At 43.6% G+C, this 26,554-nt stretch overlaps 1 protein-coding gene across 2 annotated transcripts; it reads left to right on the forward strand.

The window, feature by feature from the left end:
* Nucleotides 1–266: 266 nt before the first annotated feature.
* On the forward strand, nucleotides 267–6,172 carry MYC (MYC proto-oncogene, bHLH transcription factor). Of its 2 annotated transcripts, none has more exons than XM_060681840.2 (3): nucleotides 267–868; nucleotides 2,142–2,865; nucleotides 4,940–6,172. In XM_060681840.2, exons 2-3 carry the CDS (start codon nucleotides 2,157–2,159, stop codon nucleotides 5,500–5,502), a joined length of 1,272 nt encoding a protein of 423 aa, XP_060537823.2. In that variant the 5' UTR covers nucleotides 267–868; nucleotides 2,142–2,156; the 3' UTR covers nucleotides 5,503–6,172. The 2 variants fall into 2 exon arrangements, with proteins under 2 accessions (XP_060537823.2, XP_087747013.1); XM_087890887.1 differs by lacking the exon at nucleotides 267–868 and adding an exon at nucleotides 985–1,912.
* Nucleotides 6,173–26,554: the final 20,382 nt, after the last annotated feature.

Consider the following 26,554-nt stretch of genomic DNA (forward strand, 5'->3'; position numbering starts at 1 on the left):
TTATTATTATTATTATTATTTTATTATTATTATTATTTTTCCTTCTTTTTTTTTTTCATTCTTTCTATCCGCCTTGCTTTTTTTTTTTTTTTTTTTTTTTTTTTTTTTTTGCTCCCAGCTTCTCACTATCCAGGCGTTTTTTTGCTTTTTGTTTTTTTTTTTTTTTTCTGCAAAGGGGGAAAAAAAAAAAAAAGGAGGGGTGGAGGAAAGGAGGGTGGGTAGGTGGGTGGGGGCCCGGTTGGCGGGAAAAGGGAAGGCGGAGCAGCGGCCGAGGGCTTTATAAAGCAAGCGGCGGAGTCCTGCAGCTCAGAGGCGACACGGGGGGAGGGATCGGAGGTTGCACCGGAGGAAGGAGGCGCTGCCGCCAGCCGCTTCTGCTGCCTGCTGTAGCTATAGCCGAGGCATCATAAATAAATACGAGCGTAGGGGCTCCATCGCGCGTGCACGAAGCCCCCGCTCCCCTCTTCCCCGCCCCTTGGCTTTCGTTCCCGAGCCGGCGCTTTTGGAAGGAAGGAAGAAAAAAAAAAAAAAAAAAAAGGATTTTGACTCCAGCCTGGGAATTCGGAGCTGCTGCCGCCGCCCGCACTGTGGACTTACAATATCCTCGGCTCCTTCTCCTCCTCCTTTCTTAGCACCGGTTAAAGAGACGCCGAAGGAACAGACGGTGCAACTGCGCGGCTTTGCTTCTCCCCCCCACCACCACCACCCGCCCCTCGGCGGGGTGGTCTCTCTCTCTTTTTTTTTTTTTTTTTTTTTTTAGCATTTTGCAAAGACTTTGGATTTTCCACTATTATCATCACTTACATTATTTTTGCAACCGATCTTGGACTTTCCAGCGCGGTCTTGGGCCGGGATCTGAAAAGAACCGGTAAGTTTTGGAAGCGCCTAATAGCCAGGCCGGCGTTCGGCAGCTTTGCTTGCCTGCTTTTTTTTTTTTTTTTGCTTTTGCTCGGTCGCTCCGATCTCCCGACTCCGTGGCGCACCGATCCCCGCCCGAGCGAAGGCAGAAGCAGGCAGGCAAAACTCGCCTCTTAATGCCGCCTTCCCTTCGGAGTCTTCCCCCAGTCTCCAAAGGCGGCGGCGGGGGAAGGAGCCCCGAGCAGCCGGCTGTTGCTAAACCTTCCCGGGGCTCTGCTCGGAAGACTTTCCGCAACCCCGCTCCGGTGCCGGGCTTCTCCCCGCTGCATATGAACCCCTTTTGGGGTGGTGGGGGGGGGAACCTGCAGCCGGCGAAGGGGGTGGCGGTGGCGGATCGGTTGGAAAGGGGAGAGAGCGGGCGTTGTGCGGAATCCTCTCTGCTTACTACGAGGTTGCGGGGTGATCGAGAGCCGAAGTGACTTGGAGAGGCGGGGACGGAGAAGAGAAGCGGGGCGGGGGGCGGAGAAGGGAGGGAGGGTTCCCGAGCCCGGACCGCTTCGGAAGTCCAGAGCGGGCCGGGCTCAGGGCGCGAACTGCCTCTGGGGCGGCGGGAGCCGGGTAGTTAAATCCCGGACAGGCGCTGCTGGAAAGCTGCCCGCTTGCCTTTCTTTTATATGTGTGTGTGTTTTTTAAGGTGGAGCGTAAAGCCGGAGTAGTGTTGAGTTGATTCTCGCTGGGTGGCGCCTACTCGGGGGGGGAAAAAGGGGGTGTAGCGTAGCCGAAGCCACCCGGGTCAAACGAAACGAGCCGCGCTTGGACGGTTCGGTTCCCGCGCCTCGACGGATTCCGGGCTCGGCTCTTTTGCGCTCGGATATCCAGCATTCCGCGAGTTGGAGCTGCGCTCCTGACATCCTCGCCGGTCCCGTCGCCTAGGTTGCCTGTGCCGGAGCAGCGCCCCTCTGGCTTAATAGTTAACCCGGATTGCCCCCAAATTCTCCCCACGTTTGAAGAAGTGGGTTGAACCCACGTCCCGGAGTGTTTCATCCAAAGCGAGGTAGTAATTCCGGAGTAGTTGCCACGCTAAGTTTTTATTTTTTTATTTTATTTTAGTTGTATATCGCCCTTCTGCGGGACTCAGGGCGGTGTACAGCTAAGATAAAAAATTGCATATAAAAGATTTAAAAACAACCCCCGCATCTTGATTTGTGTGATTCTATTGGGAGCAGAGTAGAGTTGCCCAATTAACCATCTTCCCCTTTCCTTCTCCCCCCTCCTCCTTTCAGGCACCCTCCAACACCATGCCCCTAACTGTCCCGAGCTTGAGCTATCCCAGCCGGGCGTACGATTACGACTACGACTCGATCCAGCCCTATTTCTACTACGAGGATGAAGAGGAGAACTTCTACCTATCGGGCCATCACCGGGGTTGTGAGCTGCAGCCTCCCGCCCCGTCGGAAGACATCTGGAAGAAATTTGAGCTGTTGCCCACACCTCCGCTCTCGCCCAGCCGCCGATCCAGCAGCTTCCCTTCCAATGCTGACCACCTGGAGATGGTGACGGAGCTGCTGGGCAGCGAAGTGGTCAACCAGAGCTTTATCTGCGATCCGGATGACGACGCCTTCGTCAAGTCCATCATCATCCAGGACTGCATGTGGAGCGGGGGCTCGGCGGCAGCCAAACTCCAGAAGGTGGTCTCCGAAAAACTTGCTTCCTACCAGGCGGCACGCCGGGACGGGGCGGGGACCCCGCTGTCCCTCCGCAGTGGGAACAGCAGCCCGAGTGGCCTCCCGCTGTCTTCCTCACAGAGCTCTGCCTCTTCTCCCAGTAGCAGCTCCTACCTGCAAGACCTGGGAGCCTCTGCGGCCGAGTGTATTGACCCCTCCGTGGTCTTTCCTTACCCGTTGGGGGAGAAGACCCCCAAACCTGTAGAAGCTGCTGCCTCGCCTGACCCATGCCCGGCTTCCTTGCTCGGCCAAGATACGCCTCCAACCACCAGCAGTGATTCAGGTGAGCGGTGGGCTTCTCTTTTAGGACCTCTTTCCCACACTTGGTGGTGTATGGAAGGGGAGGAGTGACCACTCTAGAAAGTGGGATTTGGGTGAAGGAGCAGCAAGTCCCAGTGGTGCTTAGAACAGGCCCCCGGGCATTTGCAAAACATGGACTTGTAGGTGAGGTTAAGAAAGTTGTCAAACTGGAAATACTACACTTAGTATTATGATACTGCATACTGGAGTAATTCATTAGTCCTGTTCCAGCAACTACCAAAATGCAAAGCGGTGTGTGCATTCTCATGGACGCACATAACAGCTTTCTCAAGCCCAAGATAAAAAGTCTATGGGCAAACCTTAACAGTGGCACACTTCTGAGCAAGGTTTTTAACTGGCCAACTAAGATATAGGGTGGACTTCTTTTATTTTATTTTATTTTTAAACCAACCAAGGCCAAAACTGGCTTGAACCACTTCCACCTGGCCCCTATTTTCAGGTGACCTGGCTCCTTGCCTGAAACAGCTTGGAGTGGCTTGTTGGACAGTGAATCATCCCAACTTCATCCTCTTCCAGAGGGCATGAATGAAATGTTCCCATTGTACAGATAGGCTCACTGAGGCTGCGAAGGGCTGTTCCTGTGCCTTAAAAAGTTTCAGGGGAAAACTCACTTGGATTTAAATGGGTTCCGTTTTTGCTTGGTATTTCTCCTAATAGTGCCACCTCAAAAAAAAGAGAGAGAGAGAAGTTTCAGGCAGGGATTAGGAGCTGCCTTGCCTCCCCCCCCCTTTTTTTTTTTTTTTTTTTTTGAGGTGGGGGGGAGTTAAATGCTTGAATACCTTTTCCTCTTTGAAGGGGGAGAAAGCTCAAACATTCGGCTTCCCTCTAGAAAGTTTTACTTGCGTAGCCACTGAGATAACGAAAACCTAATGGAATGTCCTGCCTTTCCTTACATCACATGTTGGCTCTGCTGAACACTTGAGATCGCGTCTGCTCTCTCTCTCCCCCCTGCCCCAAATACTTCAATTGCACAGCACCTCCCCTTCCAAGCATATGTGTGTACTCTTATTACGCTGCCACGTTAGCGACACACATGGGGCGGGCTTCCCAGGAATTGCATTTCCTAGAAAAACTGGCCGGAGACAGATCAAAGCCAAGCTGCTTTTTCAATTGGGGTCTAATGGGGTCACCGCAGATCTACGGAGCGGGAACTTTAAACCCACTGGCTGAGCTTTATAATCGGGCTTGTCCTTTGGTTGACATAGGTGATGAGAAGAAAGAAAGAGAAAAAGGGGATGAGCCTTAAGAGAATCATTGGGGGGGAAAGGCACCCTATTTTTTCAGGCTGCTTTGTGCATACCTGAATAATAGGGTTGCAGAATTCCCAGGGTAGGTTAAATAGGAATTGCTCCTGGCCATTAAAATTTTAAAAAAACTGGGTGTGGTTCCAAGGATTTTTTTTTTTCACTTTCTCACATTTCCACACTCTTTGTCTCTTCTGACATTGCAATAGTTGGGAGCCTTGGGGTGTGGGTGGACAATCCATAGGATAGCCTTAGGCCCAAATGTTGGAACTTCAGCTCCTAAGCAGCCTGGAAGTCAGGGATCATGGGAATTGTAGTCTTGCCACCTTCAGAATGTGACCTGTTGTGTCTTCACCAGCAGTTGGAGGGTGGGGGGAAAGCTGGCGTAGGGTGGATAAGGATGGCCCCTGGAGACAGATGTCATCCCTGTTAAATTGCCTAGAAATTTGACTTCCTTGGCTGAGATGCTGCACAGTTATGCAATTCTGCAATTTCAACATCCACGAGATGGCAAGGATTCAGTTCTTTGGAATTGTCATCTTGGTTGAAATGTGTGGAGTTGCGTCCTCAGTTGCATAATAAACTTTTTTTTTAAGTTCTGCCCCTTTTGGAGAGAAGTCCATTTTCAGAAGCGTGTGTGTATGTTTGTCTACAGTTCCTGGCACCCGTTTCCAACTTGGCCAAAGAGACAGACAGATTAAGGGAGGCTAAATCCCAACGGCCCCATCTTTTCTAGGAGGAAAATAAAAAATTAACCTTCTCTCTATCTTGGTTTTTTTTTTCTTTTTTCAGAAGAGGAAGAAGAAGAAGAAGAACAAGAGGAGGAAGAAGAAATTGATGTGGTTACTGTAGAAAAAAGGCAACCTTCAGCCAAGAAATCCGAGTCCTCTGGCCACAGTAAGCCCCCTCACAGCCCTCTCGTTCTCAAGCGTTGTCATGTCCCGATCCACCAACATAATTATGCCGCCCCTCCTTCCACACGCCACGAATACAGCTCCACCAAAAGGCTAAAGTTGGACAATGGTCGGGTTTTGAAACAGATCAGTAACAACCGCAAATGCTCGAGTCCGCGCACCTCAGACTCGGAAGAAAACGACAAAAGGCGAACGCACAACGTCCTGGAGCGACAGAGGCGGAATGAGCTAAAACTCAGTTTCTTTGCGCTGCGTGACCAGATCCCCGAAGTAGCGAATAACGAAAAAGCTCCTAAAGTTGTCATTCTTAAAAAGGCCACCGAATATGTCCTCTCCATCCAATCCGAAGAGCACAGACTCTTAGCGGAAAAGGAACATCTGAGGAAGCGACACGAACAACTCAAAAACAAACTTCAACAGTTGAGGAACTCTTGTATTTAAAAAAAAACAAAAAAAACAATTTAAATGTTGCTATTAATTTTATTAACGCCTATAAACATTGGGAAGAGAAGTGGACCTAGAAGGGGTGAAATATCAACGTGACATAAATGCATTCAAAACTTTTAGCGCTTCTCATGGACAAGCCCACGTAAATCTCATAATGGACTCCATTTTGTAAAATCGTAGAACTCTCTGCGAATGCATGCCGAACAGCCGTCCAGCATCTAAGAACTGATGAAAATTTTGGGGTGCAAGTTTATCCTTGCAAAGGGGTGAGGGGGATGTATTGGCGGGGTGGGGGGGGGATAATGAAGTTTTTTCCACTTTCTTTTTTGTATTTAAAGCCATTTTTTCTCTTAAAAGTGATTTTGGACAGGCTTAATTAACCGTTGTCAAAGTTCCTGTAAATATTTACACAGTCTAATGATATGTAAATATCTTTAATAAAAAAAAATCTTTATAGAAAAGGTTAAAAACAAAAAAAAAAAGATCAGCAGATCATACTTAATGGTTGTGGCCACTGAATTTATAAATTGTCTTGAATTTTTTGGTGCCATAACATCTCTCACAGATCATTCTTATTTAAGTACCTTTTTTGTCATTTTTTTAAAAAAAAACTGATTTTATTTTGTGTTTATAGATAAATAAACTATTTCCCGTAAAATTGTAACTGGCTATATACGGTGTGTTTTCTTAAGTTTTTAAAAGTGATTTGAGTGTCTTGAAGGATCCTAAAACATAGGACGGTATGGATATTTATGGGTTGTGTTATTAAATAATCAGAATTATTCTGAAAGAGGGTTGCTGTGTACGCCCTCCTGATTTGATATCTCTGGTTGTGGGGGGGAGGGGCTCCCCCACTGTTCCCCACAAATACAAATATTGTGTACTTCAGGTTAATGCTTCCTGCCTCAGATTATGTGATTTGGAAGTTTGCAAAAGTACGAATCCTGCCTTGTAAGTTTGAAAGTGATACCCTGTCCAAATCTCATCACATGGTATGTCTTTAGTTTAGTTTATTTGATTTGTATACCGCCCTACTCCCGAAGGACTCAGGGCGGTGAACAGCCACAAGATAAATACACATAAATATAAAATTTAAAAACAGAATAAAACCGAATTAAACAGTTTGGCCGAAGACATATTTAAAAACACCCCAATAAATTAAAAACAAATTAAAATTTGTGTTTTAAAAGGGAAAAAATTAGGCCAGGCCAGCCTGATGGAATAAAAAGGTTTTAAGAGCGCGGCGGAAGGTGTGTAGATCCGGGATCCTCCGTAGATCCGGAGGGAGCTCATTCCAATAGTAGGTGCCCCCACAGAGAAGGCTCTCCCCCTGGGGGCCGCCAGTCGACATTGTTTGGCCGACGGCACCGGAGGAGGAGCCCCTCTCTATGAGAGCGTACCGGCCGGTGGGAGGCTACTGGTGGCAGCAGGCGGTCTCGTAAATAACCAGGTCCTAAGCCATGGAGTGCTCTAAAGGTGGTAACAAAGACCTTGAAGCGCACACGGAAGACCACCGGGAGCCAGTGCAGCTCGCATAGGAGAGGTGTTACATGGGAACGCCATGTCGCTCCCATAACCACCAAGTCTTTAAAGACTTGTCAGTCATCCAGGCAGAGTCTTCATCCACATATTGCAATGCATTTTGGGGAGGGAACCCCTGAGGTTGGTGTGGCAAGAGGTGGTACATTCCAATGAGACACTGCCTAACCGACTTGGTTTGATTGATGAAGCTGCTCGGCTGAGCAGCAAAATGTCTAACAAAAATATAGCCTACTTGCCATGATTCAATCTTTAGATACCTTTGCCTGACATGTCCCAAAGGGTGCCGCTTTTTCAAGAGGCAACTGGGCTTCCTTGTTTTTCATCCAAGAAGCTTCTTCAGCTCTGGCTGGATGGTGGGGAATGGAAGGATTTATGCTCCTTGCAGACAGGTGGACATTTCCATTCTAGAGGGTTGTTAAGGCCACCTGGAGGTTTATCTGTGTCCTCAGGGTCATCTGATTGGTGCAAATGGGTGTGGAGAAGCTTTTTGGATGAGAAGTGAAAAGTCTTCAAAGAAAAAATCAGAAAGTCCAGTTGCCTCTTGAAAAAGCACCTTTGGGACAACCATGACCTGGATGACTGAGAATCCCCATAGACACTTGCCTGCCACGATATCACATGGTGATTAGCTAAATCAGGGTTAGAATAACCTTAAAACGAGCTGCATATAAACCATGGCCTTGAACAATTCCAAAAACTCATAGTTCACAAATTTGGAATATAAGATTATTTATTTATTATTATTATTATTATTTTTAATTTGATTTATATGCCGCCATTCTCCGAAGACTCAGGGCGGCTTACAATGTGCTCAGCAATAGCCTTCATCCTTTTGTATATTTATACAAAGTCAGCTTATTGCCCCCACAGACTGGGTCCTCAATTTACCTACCTTAGAAAGGATGGAAGGCTGAGTCAACCTTGAGCCTTGGCGAGATTCGAACCCTGCAGTAATTGCAGGCAGCTGGTCTTAATAACCAGCTTAATAACAGGGTGCCTTAAACCTCTGTACTACCAAGGCTCTTCTTATTATTGTGATTTATATGCCGCCTTTCTCCTTGGGGACTCAAGGCGGCTTACAAAATGACAAATTCCAATACAAATCACAATGAAATAAAATTAAAATCAGCAACCCTATTAAAACAGTTTAAAATTATGACAGTGTACCCCCCAAACGGATCAGTTGAGTTGACGGAAGAGCCACATCTTCAGCTCGCGACGGAAGGAAAGGAGGTCGGGGGCTGTCCTGAGCTCGGCGGGCAATCCATTCCAGAGGGTCGGGGCTCCCACAGAGAACGCTCTCCTCCTGGGGGCCGTCAGCCGACATTGTTTGGCCGGCGGCACCCTGAGGAGGCCGACTCAGAGCGCACGGGACGGTGGGAGAGCGGCTGGAGATGGTCCTGCAAGTACCCCGGGCCTAAGCCAAGAAATGATCGTTTTAGCTTTTCATACATTATTTCCATACTTAGGGCTGAAAGAAGTTTGTGGAATTCCACATTTCTCATTGCAGCTGTAAGGCAAGGAAAAGAAGTTTTTTTAAAAAAAAAATGGAGGTTATGGGATAGCATTGTATAATGTAAACACACCTAGTTATAACTAGCAACTTTCTAACAGCTGCAGGTATTCGTCAGCTTCTGGCTTGATGCCATCAAACAGCCAGTATGATAGATGGAGTGATGCAAGCCGTACCTGACGTAGGTGTATTGATGCTCCTGTTCTAAAGAGGCAGCCTTGCTAAGGTGTGACTGTCTCGTGTCAATTTCACTCACTTTCTTTTCCTTCCGCACCAACCCCTGATGACTTACGTTAGAACTGTATTTGCCACAGGGTGTTGTCTCCCAGGCAGCTCATACTGTCGTGCATTGGGCCATAAATCAGTTAGGAATCAAGTGGACTAGGCCCATAGAAGACACTCAGTTGCAAAATGTGCTTTAGCTTAGCACATGGACTTGGACAGAGCCACTGATTGGATGTTTGCATTCTGGGTTAATGGGGCAAGTGTTTTGCTCCAATCCAGGCTAGCTATCTTAGGTCATTTTTTTTAAAATTTGATTTATATGCCACCCTTCTCCAGAGACTCAGGGCGGCTTGCAATGCATTAAGCAATAGCCTTCATACTTTTGTATATTTTATACAAAGTCAGCTTATTGCCCCCACAAACTGGGTCCTCAATTTACCTACCTTAGAAAGGATGGAAGGCTGAGTCAACCTTGAGCCTGGCGAGATTCGAACCTGCAGTAATTGCAGGCAGCTGGTCTTAATAACAGGGTGCTTTAGACCACTGTACTATCAAGGCTCTTTAAAGCATGTGCTGTCTCAGTTACAGTCCAAGTGACTTCCATGCTATCATCCTGATTCATTAGAACCAGTGGTGAAATCCAAATTTTTTTACTACCGGTTCTGTGGATGTGGTTTGGTGGGCATGGTGTGGTTTGGTGGGCGTGGCTTGGTGGGTGTGGCAGGGGTAGGATACTGCAAAATCCCCATTCCCTCCCCACTCCTGGGGGAAGGCTATTGTAAAATCTCCACTCCCAGCCCACTCCAGGGGAAGGATATTGTAAAATCTCCACTCCCAGCCCACTCCAGGGAAAGATACTGCAAAATCCCCATTCCCTCCCCACTCTTGGGGGAAGGATATTGCAAAATCTCCATTCCCATCCCATTCTGGGGGTCAGCCAGAGGTGGTATTTGCCAATTCTCCGAACTACTCAAAATTTCCACTACCGGTTCTCCAGAACCTGTCTGAACCTGCTGGATTTCAGCCCTGATTAGGACTTCACTGCCATCATTCTTAGCCAGTGCATCAGGAAATATTTAGAAGGCCACCGATTCCTCCACTCCTAATTACAATCAACTTGGTAGCTCGAAGTCTGTAGAGGTTCTCAGTCATCCAGGTCATGGTTGTCCCAAAGGTGCTTTTTTCAGCAGGCAACTGGACTTTCTGGTTTTTTGTTCTTTTTCTTTTGAAGACGTTTTGCTTCTCATCCAAGAAGCTTGTTCAGCTCGGACAGGATAGTGGGGAATGGAAGGATTTATATTCCTTGCAGACAGCTGGTGATTCGCATCCTTTTGGGGGGTTGTTGAAGCACTTGGGGGTTTATCTGTGCCCTCAGGGTCACCTGAGTGGTGATCCTGGTTCCTGTGGTCTTTTAGCTATATAATTTGGGATGGACACCCTTTGAATGGGGTGGGAATAAGGAATGGATTCCCAGAGGAAAAATTGCAGACTACAGGAACCAGGAGCTCCACTCAGGTAATCCTGAGGACACAGATAAACCTCCAAGCTCTTCTAAAAGGATGCAAATGACCAGCTGTCTGCAAGGAATATAAATCCTGTTCTCTTATCCTGTCGGAGCTGAAGGAGCTTCTTGGATGAGAGGCGAAAGTGTCTTCAAGGAAAAAATAAGAAAATCCAGTTGCCTCCTGAAAAAAGCACCTTTGGGAGTCTGAGGATCAAATGTATATGTGCGGGAATTATACATTTTTTCACCCTTTTTAAAGAGGGAGATGTAGATGTAATCGGTTTCTTCCCATCAGAAATACAGAGTTTTGAGGAGCTGTCATAGCATCTTTACATTTTATGAGTAAAGGGGTGTTGATTACAGGGTATCCTTCCTGAGTATGCAGCTGGACAAAAAAATTGGAGTTAGGTTTACACAGAGCTCCCCAAACAAATTCTGTATTAATAATACTAAGGAATCTCTGAATCTTTCCCTTCACCCCAAAAAATGATTTCTGCAACCCCAGGTATCTAAAGGCAAACAAGAAACTCCATATAAACCAAACACATTTCAAACTGAGTAACAGTTGGCAAGGACAGATTAAACTGACTGAGATAATTTATCTGCCTAGTAAAACAGCTTAATTATTCCGGGGTATTGCAAAGGTGCTTACCTTTTGATTTGTTCTAAAGCATCGTATATTCCATTGGTGCAATGTAATAGCGCAGCTTTCAGAAGCATTTCTGCAATCTTTCAGAAAAGCTCTCCAAAGTACTTTTATGGATAAGCTGTATCTGGGTGGGTTGTATTGTTGGAATGTACAGAAATTTTCTTCCCTTTAAGGATGAGAGTTTCTTTTCCAGGGAGAATTAGTTGTGTGTATAGACATGTCTAAGGGATGTGGTGGCTCAGTGGCTAAGGCACTGAGCTTGTCGAAAGGTCGGCAGTTCAGCGGTTCGAATCCCTAGTGCCATGTATTGGGGTGAGCTCCCGTTACTTGTCCTAGCTTCTGCCAACCTAGCAGTTCAAAAGCATGTAAAAACGCAAGTAGAAAAATAGGGACCACCTTTGGTGGGAAAGTAACAGCGTTCCGTGCGCCTTTGGCGTTTAGTCATGCCAGCCACATGACCATGGAGATCAGTGGTGAAATCCAAATTTTTTTGCTACCGGTTCTGTGGGCGTGGCTTGGTGGGCGTGGTTTGGCTTGGTGGGTGTGGCAGGGGAAGGATACTGCAAAATCTCCATTCCCACCCCACTCCAAGGGAAGGATACTGTAAAATCCCCATTCCCTCCCCACTCCTAGGGGAAGGATACTGCAAAATCCCCATTCCCTCCTCACTCCTGGGGGAAGGATACTGCAAAATCCCCATTCCCTCCCCACTCCTGAGGGAAGGATATTGCAAAATCTTCATTCCCACCCCACCCTGGGGCCAGCCAGAGGTGGTATTTGCTGGTTCTCTGAACTGCTCAAAATTTCTGCTACCGATTCTCTAGAACCTGTCAGAACCTGCTGGATTTCACCCCCGATGGAGACGTCTTCGGACAGCGCTGGTTCTTCGGCTTTGAAACAGAGATGAGCATCACCCCCTAGAGTCGGGAACAACTAGCACATATGTGCGAAGGGAACCTTTACCTTTATAGACATATCTGTCCTTTCTCTAACTCTGGATTACAGTTCTACTTCTTCTTTGGACTCTACCATTAAAGATAATTCTGTATGAGCTCATGTTCCCTGTTTTTTTTCAGGTTCATTGAACATGTCTCAATGGCGATTTCCCAGGAGAGGAATCCCTTAATAGCTGGTAGCCATCATAGCAATAAACTCAACTTGGTAATATACAGTAGTGGCCAAAATTGTGGAAACCTTTTGGAAAAAGTGTATTTTCTAAAACTAACTAACACCACCACTTTTTTTTTTTTTTTGGAGTAGTACCATAAAATTATATATCAAGGGAAAGATAATTTAATCAGGAATGTAATGCAATAACTTTTATGAGGGATTTGCTATTAGAATTGCAGTTACAGTATAAAGAAGAAAAGTGAAACACGTAGAAAAAAACGACATACGCAAAAATTATCACCATAGAAAAAACGAGATATACCAAAATTATCACCATGTCAGTTAATATTTAGTTGGGTAACCTTTAGCATGAATTACGTCCTTACAATGTCTTCCCATGGAGTAAACCAAGTCTTTTAGTTCTGCAGATGTTGTAATGTGAAACCAACATTGAATGATGGCTTCTATTAACTGGGTTTTATTGCTGGGTCGCTTCTGATTAACAAGTTTCTTTAGTTGGCTCCATAGATTTTGAATTGGGTTAAGATCTGGGCTATTCCCAGGCCATTCAAGCAGTGGAATATGACTATTTATTTATTTATTTATTTATTTATTTATTTATTTATTTTTCGTATTTCTATGCCACCCACTCTCCAAGGACTCTGGGCGGCTTACACCAAAGACAGTATACTAAATAGCATCTTGCCCCCAACAATCTGGGTCCTCATTTTACCCACCTCGGAAGGATGGAAGGCTGAGTCAACCTTGAGCCGGTGAGATTTGATCTGCTGATCTGTTTTTTTTTTTTTAATTTGATTTATATGCCGCCCTTCTCCGGAGACTCAGGGCGGCTTACAGTGCGTTAAGCAATAGCCTTCATACTTTTGTATATTTTATACAAAGTCAGCTTATTGAACTAGACTGTTGAACTAGCAGTCAGCAGAAGTAGCAGCAGTACTGCAATCTAACCACTGCGCCACCTCGATTATCTTGAAATGCCAAAAAAAAAAAAAAAGGTCTGTGCAGCTAGTAGCTGATTCTGACAGCAAGGAGGCTGGTGTGGTGATGCGCCAGCAGCCTGTGCAGCTGGCACTCAAGTCAGACAATGAGGAGGCTGGAGCAGATGTAGTGCCAGAGCCAGGGCCTTCAGAACCTCCAGAAGCTCCCATAAGTGAAGAGGAGGAGCCTCTTCTCAATGCACAAGCGTGCAGGAGGAGGCTGGTGGGTGCACTGCATTCTTTGGGGTCCGTAGCTGGGGCAGAACAGTGGTGTTATTAGCCATCAAACCTCAAAAATACACTTTTCCCAAAAGGTTTCCACAATTTTGGCCACTACTGTAGAAAATAGAAGAAAGCCGAGTTGAATGGTATCACTGGACTTCTGAAAAACCTGTGGCTTGCAAAAGGAGACAGGTTGAGATGGAAGACATTGGTCTATACAGAGACCAGAAATTGAATCAAAGCTTGTTGGAACTTAATTATCCTATCGATGACTTTGAACCATTGATTTGCCCCAAATTGTATAACTGTGAAAGGAGAACAAATTTTTTTTATAATCTGTGTGTTTTATCTTTTTGGCTGTTCACCGTCCTGAGTCCTTCGGGAGTAGGGCGGTATATAAATCTAATAAAATAAATAAAAATAAAATAAAATAAGAAATTGGTTAATCTCCTGACTTTCTTACAATAGAATCTTAGACACGGAGCTTCGGAAATGAATACAAGATGATAGGGAAGGATCCATGTTAGCTAGTCTAAAATATCATGACTGGAATATCGTCGCCCTTGTTCCACACTAGATTTATTATGATTTGCCTACTGGTGTCCATCATTTCCAACTGGCTTGCAAGGGAGAGTCTTGAAATCAACCTCCCATTTTCCTCGGTGCAAGTATGACTGTATTTTTTTTTTTGAATTTTTTTTATTTTTAAACAAAACATAAAACATAAATCCATCATCCATTACAATTGCAAACAGTGTGTCGGTCGATTACAAGTCTTTTGTGCTTCATCCCCATATTCAAAGTTTACTAATTATCTAATTTCTCATATTGTCAAACAAATAAACATCCCCATTTTTCATTTATTTAACTATGACTTTATCGCTTCATAAAAATTATTTTCGAATATTATATTTATAACATTCATGTTTCATATTTCATTTTCATGTTTTATTATCTAGCCATTGATAAAATAAATCCCATATCTTATAATATTGTTTATCTTCCCAAATATGACTGTATTATCAGTGGTGGAATTTAATTTTTCTTTTACTACCAGTTCTGTGGGCATGGTGTGGTGGGCGTGATGTGGCTTGGTGGGCGTGGCAGGGGAAGGATACTGCAAAATCTCCATTCCCACCTCACTCTTGGATCAGCCAGAGGTGGTATTTGCTGGTTCTCCGAACTGCTCAAAATTTCCGCTACTGATTCTCCAGAACCTGTCAGAACCTGCTGAATAGCAGCCCTGTGTATTATCCTTTTACCAGGAAACTGCAGATGAGAGAAGCAAAGAAAAATAAACCCCTACAACATTTGTAGTTTGACCTCTTTTGAGTGCAAAACTGCCTCGTTGTATGGATATGTTTGCATTCGGCCTTCTAAAGGGAGAAACCAAGAGCAGTTATTGATTTCCAAAATTTGAGGGCTTCCCAAGGGTTCAGCTTATTTGAAAGAGCCGAACCGCTCTCAAAAAAGAGGAATATGATGCGAAATAAAACAGTCATGTCTACACTTTGGAGAGTCCTTTCTTGTTCGTTTTCTTTGATTCTTTCCTGATTCAGAGATACAAACAGAAAATTCAAGACTAGCTCTCCTCAATATGGTTTTGCTAGTATGGATTGTTGTGACAGATGTCAATGGAGATTCTCAAGTCATCCAGGTCATGGTTGTCCCAAAGGTGCTTTTTCAAGAGGCCACTGGACTTCCTTGTTTGTTTGTTTTTCTTTGAAGATGTTTCACTTCTCATCCAAGAATCTTCTCAGGGCTTCTCCGAGCTGAAGAGGATGAGAAGCGAAAACGTCTTCAAAGAAAAACCAGAAACTCCAGTTGCCTCTTGAAAAAAAAAAATGGCACCTTTGGGACAATTGTGGCTGATGGGTACTTTGGTTCCACATAGCTGAAGGACACCAGATTTTGCACTTCTGGGCACCATGTTTCAAGAAAGATTGAGAGAAAGTGGAATAACTTTAAAGAAGAATGAAACATGATTGGGGACTAGAAACATGCGTGAGAGAATGAAGAAGCTATATTTAGACTTGAGAACTGAAAAATAAGGCGTGGGATAACAGACTCAAATCCTTGAGAACTGTCACATTAAGAAGACCAAGATTCATTACCACCTTAACTTGCAATATACAGAACCATCATCCCAAAGATGCTTTTCCAAAAGGCAACTGAACTTTGGGGTTTTTTTCCCTTGAAAATGTTTCACTTCTCATTCAAGAAGCTTCTTCAGTTCTCTGAAGAAGAAGCTGAAGAAACTTCTCTGATGAGAAGTGAAATGTTTTCAAGGGAAAAAAAAAACCCCCAAGGAAGTCCAGTTGCCTTTTGAAAAGCACCTTTGGGACCTGGACGATTGAGAATCTCCATCGATGATACAGAAAATGTTTTCAGTATACAGGACAGCAGTGTGTACGCTGATGTAAGGAAGAGAAATCCTAATAATCAAAACAATTTGGTCATCTATTATTTGAAACAGCAACAGGTTCCTTTGCTGGGTGCTTTTAAGGAGCTGCTGGACAGTCATCCAGTAAGAATGCTTTCACTTCAAATCCTGGAAGCTGAACTTGATGACTTTATCCTTCCTGTTGATCTGCTAAGACCTTTAGTGACTCAACGGTCCAGGTTTCTGAAGGCTAACCCAGCTAATAGATTTCGTTCCTTCACCTCAGAGATTTTCACTTCATTGCACTGGAAGAGAGGAAAACTAAATCCAAAATCTAAAAATACCTTTTAGCTCACAGCTTCAAATGAATGTTGCTTTCATTATTATTATTATATACTTTATTCATTAAACATGAAACTCAGACAACTGAACATTTAAAAATGCATCACCAATACCATTGACTGGTGCTAATGGTTGATACAGGTTGCTGCCAGTGTCCTAGGTATCAACCAAGTACCTTCTTAAGATGTATGATAGAATAGAATAGAATAGAATAGAATAGAATAGAATAGAATAGAATAGAATAGAATAGAATAGAATAGAATAGAATTTTTTATTGGCCAAGTGTGATTGGACACACAAGGAATTTGTCTTGGTGCATATGTTCTCAGTGTACATAAAAGAAAAGATATGTTCATCAAGAATCATAAAGTACAACACTTAATGATAGTCGTAGGGTACAAATGATACAAGCAACAAAATTACAGTCATACAGTCATAAGTGGAAGGAGATGGGTGGTGGGAATGATGAGAAGATTAATTGTAGTGCAGAAGTGAGAAAATTAATAGTATGTTCTGAGTAGCGCAGTTTTTTTGCAGTTCCGCTGGTGTTATTGCAGGAAACTGCAGTTTCTTGATGTGTTTTATAAAATTCTTGGATATGGTACCACGTGCCCCAATGACAATGGGTATCACTGTTACATGTTTCATCCATAATCGTGTAGTTTTGATGGCCAGGTCGTGATATTTCGTGATTTTTTCCAGTTCTTTTTCTTTGACTCTGGCATCTCCTGGTACCACGATATCAATAAATTGTACATTTCGGTTTTTGACAATTGTGATATCTGGCGTGTTGTGTTCCAAGTGACGATCCATCTATATTCGAAAGTCCCACAAGATCTTCACCTTCTCATTTTCGATAACATTTTCCACTTTATGTTCCCATGGGAATACAGGTAAATTGTATTTTTTACATAATGACCAGTGGATTAATTTAGCAACTCAGTCATGTCTAGCTTTGTAATCAGTTTGTGCAATTTTGCTGCATTCACATATTAAATGTGAAACAGTTTCGACTTTGTCATTGCAAAGTCGGCAGTTTGGATTATCAGTGGATTTTTGTATCTTCGCTTTCAATTATTATTATTATCTCTTTTATTCATTAAACATGAAACTCAGACAACTGATAATTTAAAAATGTGTCACAAATACCATTGACTGGTGCTAATGGTTGATACGGGTTGCTGCCAGCATCCTAGGTATCAACCAAGTATCTTCTTAAAATATATGATGTTCCGAGTAGCACAGTTTTTTGCAGTTCTGCTGGTGTTATTGCAGAAAGCTGCAATTTCTTGATGTGTTTTGTAAAATTCTCGGACATGGTACCAAGTGCCCCGATGACAATGAGTATCACTGTTACATGTTTATTTTATTTTTATTTTTATTTTATTATTATTATTGCATTTTTGTTGTCATGTTTAAAGATATCAACTTCAAAGGGTTTCATTTTATTCCAAGTGATGGGAAATTGTTTTTCCAATTTATTCTGCAAGATCATGCAAGAACCTTGTACACCGTGTCCAGTTTGAGATTCCACATTTTAAGAAGAATTTAAAGAAAATCAAACAGGTGTAGTGAAGGGAAGTTAGAAACTAGGTCCTACCAGGAGAGGTGATAAGATCTGAGATGTTTACACAAATTCTGAGAAGAGAAGATTGGAAGGAGAATCCTGGTGATTCCAGACCAGTCTTTCTCAAGATTGTCAACTTTAAGATTTGTGCGTTTCAACTGGGTGGACATTCAACTCCCAGAATTCTGCGAGTCAAAGTCCATCAATCTTAAAGTTGCCAAGGTTGAGAAACACTGATCTCAAGTGAAGGACACAAAATCTGGGGTTGAATTTACAAGGACCCCAGTTAGTAGGGCACATTGCTTTAATTCTGATTCTTGCACTGAGCAAAGGAATGTCCCAAAGATGCTTCCCCCCCCCAAAAAGGCAATTGAACTTTCTTCTGCTTCTCATCCATCTTCAGTTTTAATTCAGCTCTTTCCTCAGAGTGGACACAACACAGGAGAACAAACCCATCAGGACAATTCATTCAGCAGCCCATCTGCATCTGAAAGACAAGGGTCACTCTTTTGAAGACAGCAAAGTTCACATGCTGGACAGAGAGGTCAAGTGGTTTGAAAGAAGGGTCAAAGAGGCCATCTATATTAAATTTGAACAGCCCTTCCTTAACAGAGGGGGAGAGATACCACGCCATCTTCCTCCTGTTTACAATGCAGTCCTTTCATCAATTTCAAGAAGATTCCACACCCTTTTAGGTGACTCTGAGAATACAGATAAACCCTCAAGCGGCCTCAATGACTCTCAAGAAAGCTAAAGACCAACCCTGAGAGTGCTAAGGACCAGATGACTGCAGGGGTGGGCTTCAAAAAATTTAGCAGGGGGTTCTCTGCCCAGTTGCCCGGTGGGCATGGCCATGGTGGGCATGACCTAGTTGGCCTCCTGCAACATGACGGAGGGGGAAGTTTTTGCCTGCCCTGGGCTCCAGCGGCTTTCCTCGAGCCTCCGGGAGAGCGAAAACGGCCTCCCCAGGCTCCGGAGATCCTCTGGAGGCCAGAAATGAGCCCATTTCCGGCCTTCCCGAACTTCCAGTAGGCCTGTTTTTTGCCCTCCCCGAGCCTCTGCGCGTGCCCTGCACTTACCTGCATCCAAAACGGGCCGTCTGGGGACTCATGGGAGGGGCAGAGTGGGTTGGGCGGGGCCAGTCAGGAATGGGATTTGGGGGTTCTCTGAACTGCACAGAATCTTAGCTAGAGGTTCTCCTGAACCCCTGAGAACCCCCAGTAGCCCACCCCTGGATCACTGCAAAGAATATAAATCCTTCCATTCCCCGCCAGTCAGTTAGAACTGAAGAAGCTTCTTGGATGAGGAGAGAAACATCTTCGAAGAAAACATGAAGATAGTCCAGTTGTCTTTTGGAATATATATATGTAGGTCTTTGGTTATTCGGGTTTTCTCCCGCGTAAAATTGGAGGTGTCTTGGCAACGTTTCGACGAAGTCTCATTCGTCATCTTCAGGCTGGTGTTCTCGGCTTTGTGCTTCTAGGAGCACGAAGCATTACTCCTAGAAGCACGAAGCCGAAAACACCAGCCTGAAGATGACGAATGAGATTTCGTCGAAATGTTGCCAAGACACCTCCAATTTTACGCGGGAGAAAACCCGAATAACCAAAGACCTACATACAAACACCCGCAAAAACCTCAGAATATATACATACATACATACATACATACATACATACATACATACATATATAGGATAACCATGACCTTGAGCAAGGGATGGTATGTTGTGGACTGATAGTATCCTTCTCATTCTGAATTTCACTGTTTTTATTGTTGAGCATCTGTAATGTTCTTTTAATAACATACTCTGGGCTTTGGGAAAGGGGGAATGAAAAGCCGTATAAAAATAAAACACCATCCATGACTGATTTATATTATATAGTATTATTTTATTCTACAATAATAGCAACACTACTGTATATTTGGTGAAAATTGCATAGGCTTGAAGACGGAGAACCCAGAAAGGTCCATTGAAAGAAACTCTTTAAATCTGGCATTTTGTCATTGTTCAGATGAGAAAAGTGATGTCACTCGATGATCATTAGAGGAATTTTGGCTCCAGACTAAATCCCCAGCCCTTCCTTTCTACTGAAAATAGAAAGTCAATTTTTGTCCTGTTGCTAACAATTCAAGTGGCATTAATCACTGGGGTGACTAGCATACTGTAAGCGATGTACTCACGATAAGAAAATATTACAGGGAGAAAAGATAACGAATGGAGGTATTTAAAGGAAACAGTGTCAAACAGTTGATAAAATATAAATGTAGCATTGTCATAAACATTTTAGGCACATTTCATAATTCTTCCCGTGTGTGTGTGTGTGTGTGTGTATGTGTGCCTTTGAGTCAGTGTTGACTCCTGGTGACTGCTTGGAGAGGAGGAGGAGGAGGAGGAGGAGGAGGAGGAGGAGGAGGAGGAGATCTGGATCCTTGTTTTGAAATGGAGATACACTTTCTGCAAAGAAGATCATGTGCTTTGCTTTTGAGCTTTGGTCCAATATCTCTATTTGCAGATAGGCTTTAATTTACTAGATCCCCTTCTCTAGATAGTTGGACAGTCATTTGCCTGGAATTATTTGAGAATTCCTGCCCTGGGCAGGAGTTAATCTATATGTTGTCCAAGGGATTCCTCATAACTCTGAACAGTAACTAACCAACCAGTTGTAATTGAGGACTACCTGATCAATATAGAAAAGTAAAATGTTCAAATGCTTGTTGGCATTGTATGGTAGTTATATACACATGTACACACATATGGGGAGACAGAGACAAAGACAGAGAGAGGGCGGGGAGGGAGGTTTCTTACATGCAGTTTTAACTTTGGCAGAACATTTTTAGGCAGGGGTCTCCAACCTTGGCAACTTTAAGTCTGGCAGACTTCAACTCCCAGAATTCCCAAGCAAAGCAAAGCAAAGCAAAGCAAAGCAAAGCAAAGCTGGCTGGAGAATTCTGGGAGTTGAAGTCCACCAGGCTTAAAGTTGCCAAGGTTGGAGACCCCTGTTTTAAGGAGTTAAAAGCGAAGTAATTTAGAGGCAAGATGAGCAGCAGGAGCTGCGATTCAGAATAAGGATGAAGGGGCCTGTTGGACAAATGGAAGTGGATCGTGCAGGAGTAGGTATCCCTTTTTTCATGAATACAGCACTAACATAATCCAGTGAATGATATTGTGAAGTGTTAAACTTGCTGGTCCTGAAATGAGAGTCATGCTAAAACGTTATCACTTATTTAGAACATCCCTTCTCCTCTTTCTCCCTCTCCTCCTCCTCTTTGTCTTTCCATTTCCACTTCCACTTCTTCTTCTTCTCCTTCCCCCTCTTCCTCTTCCTCCTCTCTTTCCACTTCCAGTTTCTCTTCTCTTTCTTCTCCTCTTTTTCTCCCCACTTCCAATTCCCTTTCTCCTTCTCTTTCCCTTTCTCCTCCTTCTCCTGCTCCTTCCTTCCTTCCCTCCCTCTCATTCTCAGTCGTCTGATACGTAGAATTTTTTGCTCGACCTCACGGTCTCTAAGGAATCCAGCTATGCCTTGGAGGCACACATGCTTCCCTCCTGCAAAATTAAACGAAAGCAAACCACTGGCCTTCTTTTTAATTTCCTCCTTGACGACTCTTTCATTTTAACTGAATTACATCTGGTGTTAATGTGTGCAGGCATCTAATCACACAGCAGAAGGCCGCATTCACAGCCTGTCATCAAGTCCAGGTTGAGGCTTCCTTCAACAACTCTCCAGTGTGGGAGAGGGCTGCAGAAAACAAACACACCCCGGTTTTATTTGGGATAAATGTTTGCTCAACAAAGGCTTTTTAATGTTAGGCGTCTATGTTGTCCTTGTAAACCACAATTAAAGGGAATGACTCAGAAGTTAGGTTCATACAAGGAACAAGCCCAATCTTTTACTGCTCCTGGGGAAATGAAGGGAGCTTAATTCAATAGCCAGGATGAAAAAAACACACACTATCTTGTTATTCCAGGAACTTCGGCTGTTTGTCGACTATTTTAGTTCATTCCTGGACTCCGGTCACAATGTTTGGGTTCTGCTTTTTAGCTTTGTTTTGTTTTTCCCTTGTTTTGTTTCCCCTTCTTTCTTAAAGTTGCAGGAATTCAGATGACCAAAAAACCCACAGTTTTTAGTTGTTGTTGTTAGTTGTGAAGTCATGTCCGACCCATCGTGACCCCATGGACAACGTTCCTCCAGGCCTTCCTGTTCTCTATCATCTATCTCTATCATTTAAATTTGTGGGGTTTTAAATTGAGCCAAATTTATTTAATTATTTTAAATTTTTAATCGATGTTTTGTCTTGTGTTTTTAAATAGGCTGTACACTGCCCTGAGTCCTTCGGGAGAAGGGCGGTATAGAAATAAAATTATTATTATTATTATTATTATTATTATTATTATTATTATTATTATTATTATTATTATTATTATTATTATTATTATTATTATTATCCTCTGGAGCCCATTTAAACTCATGCTGACTGCTTCGGTGACTCCATCCAGCCACCACATTCTCTGTCACCCCCTTCTTCTTTTGCCCTTAATCTTTCCCAGCATTAGGTTCTTCTCCAGGGAGTCCTTCCTTCTCATTAGGTGGCCAAAGTATTTGAGTTTCATCTTCAGGATCTGGCTTTCTAAAGAGCAGTCAGGGTTGATCTCCTCTAGGACTGACTGGTTTGATCGCCTTGCAGTCCAAGGGACTCACAGGAGTCTTCTCCAGCACCAGAGTTCAAAGGCTTAAATTCTTTGGCAATCAGTCTTTCTTATGGTCCAGCTTTCACAGCCATATATTGCAACTGGGAAAACCATAGCCTTGACTATACACACTTTTGTTGGCAGGGTAAGGTTTCTGCTTTTTAGAATGCTGTCTAGATTTGCCATAGCTTTCCTCCCCAGGAGCAAGCGTCTTTTAATTTCTTGGCTGCAGTCCCCCATGGCTGCGGTCATCTTGGAGCCCAGGAAAATAAAATCTGTCACTGCCTTTTCTAGTACTCTACCCCAAATCAATATTTGGGGTGAAATACGGTGGAAAAAGACAATAGAATGGGAATCGAGAGAAAAGTGGGAGGCTCAGACCCTCTAGCAGTAGACATGACCTAAACAAGAAGAACTTGGTTGAGATATTTTTATGGCAAAGGTGAAGGACAAGTGGGGGGGGCAGGAATCCACTCCTGATGCCTCCTGCTAAATAAAGCTGGATTTATGATGAGTCATGTCTGCTTTGCAGTGTTTGATACTTTGCAAAGCCTAGCTGGGTAGAATTAAAAAGGAACAGTATAAAAGTGACAGTGTTGTTACTTCTCTTCCAACATCAAGTTACCTGGGGAAATTGAATCACTGGGACTCAGATGTGTCTTCACTGCCAAAGGGGTAGAAAGTGACATTCCCAAGTTTAGAATAGAATAGAATAGAATAGAATAGAATAGAATAGAATAGAATAGAATAGAATGGAATGGAATGGAATGGAATGGAATGGAATGGAATGGAATGGAATGAATTGGAACTGGAACTGGAACTGGAATGGAATGGAATGGAATGGAATGGAATAATAGAAGAGAAGAGAAGAGAAGAGAAGAGAAGAGAGGAGAGGAGAGGAGAGGAGAGGAGAGGAGAGGAGGGGAGGGGAGGGGAGGGGAAAGGAGAGGAGAGGAGAGGAGAGGAGAGGAGAGGAGAAGAGAAGAGAAGAGAAGAGAAGAGAAGAGAAGAGAAGAGAAGAGAAGAGAAGAACATAGTTGGAAGGGACCTTAGAGGTCTTCTAGTCCAACCCCCTACTTAGGCAGGAAACCCCACACCACTTCAGACAAATGAAGGTTATCCAACAGCTTCTTAAAAACGTCCAGCGTTGGAGCATTCTCAGCTTCTGGAGGCAAGTTGTTCCAACAATTAATCAGTGGAACAACTTGCCTCCAGAAATTGTGAATGCTCCAACACTGGAAGTTTTTGAACTAAGACTGAAGACAGCTAAATTCCAATTCCCATCTGGAATTGGAATTCCTTTATTGGCCAAGTGTGATTACCATAGATACACAAGGGATTTGTCTCTGGTGCATAAGTTCTCAGTGTACCTACAAACAGCGAAGTGATAAGTCGTAGATCATAAATTGCACCATCATAAATCATAAGATACTGATAGGAGAAGGTAGTAGGAAAGATGAGATGAGAAAGATAAGATGAACAGGATAATAGCAATACAACCCTACTACATGGGTGATGAAATAGGTAAGTTTGATGAAAAGAAGGACTAGGGGTGATATGATAGCAGTGTTCCAATACCTCAGGGGCTCCCACAAAGAAGAGGAGGTCAAGCTATTCTCCAAAGCCCTTGAGGGCAGAACAAGAAGCAATGGGTGGAAAGGAATCAAGGAGAGAAGCAACTTAGAGCTAAGGAGGAATTTCCTGACAGTTAGAACAGTTAATCAATGGAACAACTTGCCTCCAGAAGTTGTGAATGCTGCAACACTGGAAGTTTTTAAAAAAGAGATTGGACAACCATGTGTCTGAAATGGTATAGGGTTTCCTACCTAAGCAGGGGGTTGGACTAGAAGACCTCCAAGGTCCCTTCCAACTCTGTTATTCTAAATATCTTTAGGCATGGATTCCCATCAGCCTGTCTCAGTGTTTTTCAAATGCGTCAACTTTAACATGGGTGGACTTTAACTCTCAAAATTCTGGGAGTTGAAGTTCACACATCTTAAAAGTTGACTTGTTTGAGAAACACTGGTCTACTATTCTACTTGAGTGGGAAGGTTTTGTAGGGAAACAGAAAGAGGGAAATAACCATCTGTGGAACACTGAATTCCAAGCCACAAATGGAAAAATAAATACACGCGATTGACACGTTCCTGTTCAGTCACCTCCGTTTGCTCTTGGCATTAAGCTTTTCCTATCATAAATGGCAATCCGGCACTGGAGGGTGATTTGTCTCCTTGCAAGGAGAAAAAAATTAATTCCATTTAATACAGAAACACTTAACAACTGCAAAAAAATAAATAAAAAAATAAAAAAAATTGCAAAATTGAATGCAGCTTACTTAACAACCACCTTGCTTAACAATGGAAACTATGGCCATAAATCGAGGACTACTTGTATTTTGGTGGCTGGATTTATACCTACATAAAGCACTGGGCTGCAGAAATCGACCCATTCAGGGATGGGCTTCAAAAATTTTAGCAAGGACTTCTCTGCCCGGTTGCTTGGTGGGCGGGGCCATGGTGGGCGTGGCCTAGTCGGCCTCCCCAGGCTCCGGAGGCCCTCTGGAGGCCGGAAACAGGCCCGTTTCCTGCCTCCGTGAGCCTCTGCGCGCGCCCTGCACTTACCTGCATCCAAAACAGGCCGCGTGGGGACTCCTGGGAGGGGTGGATCAGGGTGGGCGGAGCCAGCTAGGAAAGGGATTTGGGGGTTCTCTGAACTGCACAGAATCTTAGCTAGAGGTTCTGAATCTCTGCAAACCCCACAGCAGCCTACCCCGGACCCATTGTTATTTCCCAGGATTCTGCATGGATTTTAGGGAGATTCTGATTAGATATTTTCTCTGTGCCATTGTCTTCTTGATCAAAGAGGACAAAGTTAAAAAAATACCAGTTAGAAAAGGCAGAAGCAAGTTTTCACATTGAAGACTTTAAAAACGAGCAATAATTTCTTTCTCTCTTGAGATGCTTAATATGACAGGTAAATTTCAAGCATTTTGACTACCCTTGAATCATACCATGCTTATCTGTCGCTCTTAAAATGCAGGTTGTCTCCGGTACCTAAGGTGGGAAATACAACATGTACAACAAAACCCATGATTCAGAATTTAGATTCCCAATCTGGATTTCATTTTATTTATTTATTTATTAAAATGAATGTATGTCTCTTAGAATATAAACAATTCTGGTAAAATAAATCTAAGTGCCCTGAGAATTTTATTATGAAATGAGTACAGGTAGTCCTTGATTTATGACCACAACTGAGCCTGAAATTTATGTTGCTAAAGGAGACATTTATTGAGTTTCCCCCTATTTTATGACTTTTCTTGCCACATTGGTGAAGTGAATCACTGCCGTTGTTAAGTTAGTAACACTGTTGTTAAGTGAATCTGGCTTCCCCGTTGACTGTGCTGGTCAGACGGTTGCAAAAGGGGATCACATGACCCTGGGACATTGCAACGGGCATAAATGTGAGTCAGTTGTCAAGCATCTGAATGTAAATCACATGATGATGGGGATGCTACAAGTCATAACTGTGAAAAATGGGCATAAGTCACTTTTTTGGTGCGGTTGTAACTTAACAGTCAGTAAATGAATTTTTGTAAGCCGAGGACTACCTGTATTGATATTTGCTAACATCTCAGTGTTCCTCTGTCCTTTTTCCTGAGCCAGTTGGCATTAAGCTAAACCATTTTTATATTGTAGGAAGAAATATCCTTCTGGGTTCAGCTCCAAGTGGGGAAAAAGACACTGGAAACATGGAGACTGCTTGGAAAGATGGTTTAATGGTGGACAGGATCACGTGGCTTGAGTTCCTGAACAGAAAAAGGGACGAGATACAGCGAGTCTCCGGGTTTTATGCTCTCTCTGGCTTTGAACTTCCTGGGGCCCAGAAAGAGTATCCTGATTGGTTGTCAGACTCCCAGGGGGTGGAGGTCTTAGCTAGCCTTGCTGGCTGATGTAATCTTCCCAGGTGCCATGTGGTGAATTTCTGTTGCTAGATGGGTTCCATTGTGTTAGTTTCTGTTGCTAGATGGGTCCTATTGTGTTGCAGATGATAGTTCTTTGACAAAGGATTGGGTTTCTCCCTCTGGCCCATTAACAAAGGGTAGGGGGCAGGAAGGTGGGAGCTGCTTTGTCTTTAAAACATGCTTCTCCATTACTCATCCAGGGAAACATAATATTCTGCCTTTTTAATATTTCCCAAAATATTTCATTCTTCTAGGAAAGGGGTGGGTGCTAACTTCCTACAATATTCTAAGACAGTGGTTCCTAACCTTTGGGGCACCAGGGACCAGTTCCAAGAGA

Source organism: Pantherophis guttatus, chromosome 3 (assembly GCF_059756535.1).
Source record: "Pantherophis guttatus breed Tessera chromosome 3, ASM5975653v1, whole genome shotgun sequence".
NCBI lineage: Eukaryota > Metazoa > Chordata > Lepidosauria > Squamata > Colubridae > Pantherophis > Pantherophis guttatus.